This window comes from Triticum aestivum, chromosome 5A (assembly GCF_018294505.1).
Source record: "Triticum aestivum cultivar Chinese Spring chromosome 5A, IWGSC CS RefSeq v2.1, whole genome shotgun sequence".
Taxonomy (NCBI): Eukaryota; Viridiplantae; Streptophyta; class Magnoliopsida; order Poales; family Poaceae; genus Triticum; species Triticum aestivum.
This window is the reverse complement of record NC_057806.1, coordinates 691,619,009-691,626,196: the sequence shown is the minus strand read 5'-3', so window position 1 is coordinate 691,626,196 and position 7,188 is coordinate 691,619,009. Positions and strand designations below refer to the sequence as shown.

Here is a 7,188-nt window from a genome sequence, read left to right as displayed (position 1 = left end):
GGGCCGGCCGGCTACTACTCCTACTACGCGCCGCCACCCCCGCCGCTGGCCAACTACTACAACTACGACCAGTCGCACGGCGGGCCTTACTACATGCCCAACTACGCGCCCACCACCTTCAACGACGAGAACCCCAACGCTTGCTCCATCCAGTGACTGAGGTCGTCGACGACTTGCGCTTGGTTGCACCACACTTCGTCCAGTTTCACTTTTATTAAATAGCCCTTGCATGCACGCACGCCATGTGCATCTAGAATAAAAACATCAACTGAAACTGATACGATATTTCCTTTTTTGAGAAAACTTCTAATCTATTTATCTTCACTAGTAGTCAGGCACGTGCAACACACGTATAATAATGTGATTTTTTTAGTTTATCCTAAGAAACAATTACTTAAATATAGTAGGAACTAAATTTAACAATGTAATAACATAATGAAGGCAAAAAAAAAGTGCATTGCATTGGTTTCTATTTTCAGGCTAGAAGATGGCAATTTTCTGTAGTGCTGATATTTTGCACACATACTGGTGAGTTGTACAAGGAAAACTATTCTTTACAAATTGATGCTAAGGAAAAAAGGCTTCAAAGCTGGCTGAAAGAATCACAAACTTCTTTCTTTATGTAAACTGACAGTTAATCGATATGCAGAAAAAACATTGTCGGCATATAAAAAATAGCTGAATACCAACCACCAAATCTTGTTCGAGGAAGCAAATACAAATTGTTGTTCATTACTCGCACTCAAACGTAGATAATTTATTCTTGGATATAAGGCTTCTTTGAGGAGAACATAAGGCTTCACTGAGGGAACATGCAGAACCTCGTCAGAAAAAAAAAGTGAACAGAGGAACCAATAGAAGCTAACCCTTGTAAAAAATAGTGTCATTAGGAAGATGCCAATCAGGACCAAAATAGGCAAAATGTGCTGCTCACTTGTAAGTTCCCAGAAATCTCTAAAAGTAGTACGAATGCATGAGGTCTTGTGCATCTTCATTAGTCACAGCACATATCGTCAAGTGGTAGATGCCATTACATGACTTAGAAGAACCATAGCACACTGAAACTTGCATCTGCACCGTAAGCAAAATATATTAAAAACTATGAACCAAGGGAGGCCCGTTTGTTTTCTGCAATCGGCGTTTCTGTTAGGAAGCGAAACTAAAGAACTAATACCATGATATATAGAAGTTAAAGAATACAAACTGCGGAATATACGCGCAAATACGGCGAATTTGTGCAAGGCAAAGGAGACGGGATATATGGCTTTGAACATCAAAATATATGTAGCAGGCATATCATTAAGCTTCTGTAGGAGCTTTGCTAAAAAAAATTGATAACCAATCTATAGATTGTCTGAGCAGAAGTATCTATCGGATGTACACGTTTAACGCGAGTATCTGGACCGGCAAATCTGAGTTCAACGGGTATGATGTTGTTTTTGGATCTCCGCACTGTATAATTTTACAGGTTTAGTAGATAAGAGGTCCATATTTTTGTGCAGGTTGAATTAAAAAGCACACTGATGGAATTTTGTACCTCTCAGTTTAGAGGGTCTGAAGCACACCAATGCTAGTACACCCATGATAGAGCAAGAATTCTGAATCTTTGACGACTGAATAATGAAAATATTAGTAGTATTCAGTTCACATCCTTAAAAAACAGCAGCAGATTGCAACACAAAATGGAGTTAAGAAATAATACTATAAACTACACTAAAAAAGATGTGTTGTTCAAAGATTCTCACTGGAGACACAACAAAAGAAAAGACCCCCTGTCCGATTACAGTAAAGAGGCTAAAACAGACTATATGGAGAAGTGGAGATAAATCAGAATAGCACTATTCATCCTTGAATTTACCAGTTCTTGTTGTACTACATGATCATTCATGTAATGTCAGTCCAGTGCATGAAATAGTAATTCAGGTTACCCAAAAAACTGTATATATCCATCATATATTTGTTATGCTTATGGTCATAAATTTCTTACAAACAAGGATACTTCAAGAGAAAAAATATATCATCTGTTAATTCATGGAAGTACATCAACAAAATCTGTACTGATGAGCCACTTCCAATTTTGCAAATGGTTATAACCAAAGTCTATATGAAACATTGAAATTTCAATAAGCATGCTGACTTACCTGGTTCCTGTAGGGGTACACAAAATCAGCAGTCAGCTCGACGCAGTTGCCCTTCATGACGCCAGCAGGGCCTCCCTTAATCCATACACGATGCTGCCTTTGGCACGCTCTTGCAGGTAATCTGATCCACAACACCAACCATGACATGCAACGATAGGAATTATTCAGGAAACACCGCAAAACAACAAAATCTAACAAGATCTATCCTCAGATTTTCCATCAGAAAAAGAGTTTGACAGAGTGCACAAACAACTCTCTAATTCAATTATAAACACCGATTTTCAATTTCAGTTGGTCTCTCTCAGCTAGTGCTAAACGAACGTACAGCTCGAGATCACTCGCACTTACCAAAGATGCCGATTAATTGTTCCCATGGAGCCTGGCCACCAGGAAGCACGACGCCGATCTTGAGCGGCTTCGTCGCGACCGGCTCGGCCGACGGCAGCACGGCCGCGGACGGCTGGCCGTACAGGCTGGAGAACATCTTGGCTATCTCATCTGCAAGATCGAATCATGACCATCAAATCCCAAATTCAAACCCACCCAGCCCGGGATCCGTCCGGCCAAGATCCGGGAAGGACGCGACCTAGGAAACATGGCGTTCATCACTTACCGGCGCTTCCAGTGGGCGGTGCTGGCTGGCTCATCGGCGAGCGTGAAGTGGGAGCGGAGGACGGAGGACGGAGGGGAGGGGCAGCGTGTGCGCGATGCGGCTCGAGCAGAGGACGGAGGACGGAGGGGAGGGGCAGCATGTGCGCGATGCGGCTCGAGCAGAGGACGGAGGACGGAGGGGAGGGGCAGCGTGTGCAAGCCGCACCTCGCTGTAGATGGAGGCCACCACCGCCGCCGCCATGCGATGCGATGCGCCGATGGGGGGCTCCGGGCGGCGGAGCGAGGCGAGGGGTGAGCGGCGGCGCGAGGTTTTTTTTGACTGGCGTGAGAATTTTCCTCGCTGAATAAGTACGACGCGGACGGCACAGTTTTCGTCCGCCTCGTTGAATTGCTAAATGTACTTTTAGTGGGCTCAGTCGTTAATTTTAACGGCTAGATATAATTGAGTGGATCTGATCCTGAGGCTCTAATTGTTTGGTGCTTTTCGGTGTACGTTGGACAAAATGTGCTTAGGAAAGAAAATGTTCTCTTGTTTAATAGTAGTATAGAATCATGACCTGGCGGGTCCGACCGGTGAGAAAACTGGTCGGTCTGGGCTGCAATTTCTGGCCTGAGAAAATGTCGGTCGGGTTCGGTCTTTAACCTAGCCGCTCGGTCGGACCGAGAAAACATAGTCACCGCCGCCGCCATCCCTCGTCGTCGTGGCCACCGGCAGCCCCCGTGTGAACCATCATGTCCCAGTGCGCCATAGCCTCCTGGCGCCGCTCGCCATCGTTGCCATGCGTGCACTGCCGCCGATCTGAAGTTCTTGACCATGGAGTCGACCCCAAACTGGCACCAATTCCTGCCATGGAGACATCACGTACACCGGCCACCAGCTGCCCCAGGTAGGCGAACGACTAGCCGGCACCACCAGAAATAACTGGGCACCATCCGAACGCTCTGAAGGTGACGCCGCCGCTGCTGTTCGAGGAGTAGCTCTATGCTCGTTGGGATTTCTCGCGCTTGTCAGTTTCATCAGTGAAAGCAGGAATAACAGGAGAGAAACAGCTCGTATGTTCATTCATCTGCCAACTGTTACAAATATACAGAGAAGATGAGCACGCAGGTGCGGCCACTACGTCAACACAACCTCCATAACTAACTCATCTAGATAAGCTCATGTTTGGAAGATAAATTCATTAGCATCATCTACAAAATGTTTGTACAGAAAAATAATTGATGTAGATATTTCCATTAACTATTTCTATCAAGATTTAATCTATATATATATTGTCTATATATACATGCTTATATTACACGATTGACTACTCATATGAGCACCAAGATAAACCTTTACGTTAAGAAGATAAATTCATTAGCATTATCTACAAAATGTTTGTACAGACAAAAAATGATGTAGATAGTACCATTAATTATTTCTGTCAAGATTTTCAACTGCCACAAATACCACTCTATTTGGGTGCACTGAGGCGTTATCTGAAAGAGGAGCACTGTAATTAGAATCGTAAATTGATTATTTGCCACTTTTAACTTTCTTCTAACTGCCAAAAAAATTATGCTAGCAGACATTGCCAGAAATGCAATGCAAATGTACTTTAAAGAACACAATGCTTCTGTACGACAATATTCAAATTTATCAAAATCAGGATGTGTTACTACAACAAGAAAATTGCTAATCTAACACGAAGGAGACATACAAATTTTCTATATTGGGCAGCCCGCAAAGCCTGACGATGACTCCTTTGATATTATTTGCACAAGTGAAACTGCAAGTTTTTTTAATAATTTTAGAAACTTCAATGTATCATTTATTGTCACATACATCCTTTATTGTTATTGAATACCTTATAGAGTATCCACATAGTGCACCCTACTTGTATTCACCTTCTAAACTTTGAATGACTAAAAAGTTTCCAGGGTCCTGGTATTCCCTTGTATCATGGTGTAGATTGTTGCATTCTAGTTTATGCTGGAGCAAATTATTTCTTATGCCAGTGAAGATTTCTTGTTTCTTCCAATGTGTTAACAGTAGAGTGTGATTGGGTTTCTCTCTCATCTACAATTCCTTCTTGTGTAGGGTGTGGTAATTTTGAGACCTAGAAGAGGCTAAAAAGGTGTTGTGAGTAATACTATGGAAATGATAAACTATATCAATTTTGATCCATAAGGTTGCAAGATCTAGAATATATGTGTTTGTTGACCAGAAATAATAGAAGAACTAAAAGTATGAACCCGTCTGACTCTTCCCGAGGGGAGTGCAAGAATGAGGAAGAGTGGAGTATTTTACCTAGTTTGTGCTGCCAAAGAAAATACCTCCAAGATCAATTATAAAACTTTTGCTCATGGTTGTATATTGAAGGGAACTGGAAATACATGAGAGCTACGACACTGGCTTGCACTTTCAAGTTCCACCATTTTTAATGAGGTTTGTGATATTTTGCAAAGTTTCCTCTGTTGCTTAATTTGATTCATGATCCTACGACAAATCATGTTTCTACCCTTTTATATATGCTTACTCGAAACAATGTTATTCTCATTTTTCCAAATGTTTCATGACAATACACATTATACATGAAACACGAATAAGGCGATGTCTAACTGCTTGCGCACGCAACGCGTATCCTCTCCGTCCGTTCTCGCTTGGATCCATGCAGCTGGTCCACCCGGGGCCCATGCAGGCGCTGCGCGCATGCAAAGCACACTTTCATATCCGGCATGCAGAGGTAGGTTTGCTTTTCCCATGGTGTGACCCGTTTCTTCTATAAAATATAAATCTACATTTTGTTTCTTGCTGATCCACTTTCTTCCCTCATTTTTTTATTTCCTTTGTGTTTTAAGCAAAATCGCTGTAGAATTTTATTAACTCCCTACTTGAACTTTAACTTCAAATTATAAAGAACTTTTTATAACCATTTCATAAATTACTGGACTTTGCTAGAAACAGTGAAGAACTTTTCAGTTTAATTGTAAAGTGCTAAATAAATAGAATCAGGAGTTGAAGAACTTTATAAATAGTGGATGTGCACTTTGTTATAAACATTGAAGAACTTTGCTAAAAAAGTATCAGGGAACGAAGAACTTTATAGACAGATTGTTTGAACTTTGATGAAAAAATTATGAAACTGTTTGAGCCATGCCCAATTTAATTTTATCTTGGACTCCAAATTTAATTTGGAATATATCGATATTGGACTTGTTTCATAGAGTTGGCCGTGAGAAACTCAAAAACATAAACGGATTTAAATTTGCAAAATTTATTTCAAAGTTATGCTGACAAGTTTGTTTAGTGTGTAATTTTGTTTAGAAGGGGATAGCATGTGCTAGCCGCAACATGCACACATGGGCCCCAAAGGAATCTAGTGCATGTGACCCAGCTTTTCAGATGGTGGCCCGTATCCCTATGCATGCATGGTGAATGGCTATGATTCTAGTTACGCGCGCATAGGGTTAGATAAAATTCATGAAACGGCCAAAACAATATACTAATTGTTTAGAATTTTAAATAGGACCAACTTGTATCAACATACTCTATTCTAGTTAGTTATTTCTAGTGAAATTTACTGCTAACTAAAAGCTTTGGGCACGCCTGAATATCTATTGGCTATTGCCACAATTTGCCACGTCAGGGTTGCAGCGCCAGGATGCTGTGAAACTGAGTCATGTGTCTAATTTTATACCGCAACTTTATAACATGGTTGGTTATTGTAATGTCTTAGACAGTCTGTTTGGCAATTGTCAAGTTTACGATTTAATAAAAACAGTGAGAGCTCTATTTGCATTCAAATTCAAATTTTATACATATTCATATTAACATTGTCAAATATTACAATTTTACATCAAATATGCCCACCAATTTTGCAATACAAAACAAATTTGACAACGCCTACAAACTCTGATGTTTATGGACGCCGTCACCAAGGTATGGTTCCAGATGTAAGAAGCCACATCACCCACGTATGGATCCCCTTGCAAGCATCCACATCAGCACTACATTGGGTCCACATGTTAGAATCATTGACTGGTCAAACGACACATCATCATCGAAAAACAATGCCTGGCCCCACATGTAATGTTGGGGAACGTAGCAGAATTTCAAAATTTTCTACGCATCACCAAGATCAATCTATGGAGTCATCTAGCAACGCGGGAGAGAGGAGTGCATCTACATACCCTTGTAGATCGTGAGCAGAAGCGTTCAAGAGAACGGGGTTGATGGAGTCGTACTCGTCGTGATCCAAATCACCGATGACCTAGCGCCTAACGGATGGCACCTCCGCGTTCAACACACGTACGGTTGGGAAGACATCTCCTCCAAGTTGATCCAGCAAGGGGGAAGGAGAGGTTGATGGAGATCCAGCAGCACGACGGCGTGGTGGTGGAAGCAACGGCGATCTCGGCAGGGCTTTGCCAAGCTCAGCGAGAGGGAGATGTG

At 41.8% G+C, this 7,188-nt stretch overlaps 1 protein-coding gene across 1 annotated transcript; it reads right to left on the bottom strand.

Annotated features, from left to right (window-relative positions):
- Positions 1-331: 331 nt before the first annotated feature.
- On the bottom strand, positions 332-3,121 carry LOC123108455 (pyrophosphate--fructose 6-phosphate 1-phosphotransferase subunit beta 1). The gene is made up of 4 exons (XM_044530239.1): positions 2,755-3,121; positions 2,490-2,639; positions 1,538-2,262; positions 332-1,071 (listed from the first exon to the last, which is right to left on the bottom strand). Exons 1-3 carry the CDS (start codon positions 2,891-2,893, stop codon positions 2,195-2,197), a joined length of 357 nt encoding a protein of 118 aa, XP_044386174.1. The 5' UTR covers positions 2,894-3,121; the 3' UTR covers positions 332-1,071; positions 1,538-2,194.
- Positions 3,122-7,188: the final 4,067 nt, after the last annotated feature.

Bases quoted from the DNA above. Each gene is read 5' to 3' on its own strand.
- LOC123108455 (XM_044530239.1), bottom strand. From the start codon at position 2,893: ATGCTGCCCCTCCCCTCCGTCCTCCGTCCTCTGCTCGAGCCGCATCGC. The intron at 2,640-2,754 runs GTAAGTGATGAA...TCGATCTTGCAG, and splicing joins ACCGCCCACTGGAAGCGCCG to ATGAGATAGCCAAGATGTTC. The intron at 2,263-2,489 runs GTAAGTGCGAGT...GTTGTGGATCAG, and splicing joins ACAATTAATCGGCATCTTTG to ATTACCTGCAAGAGCGTGCC.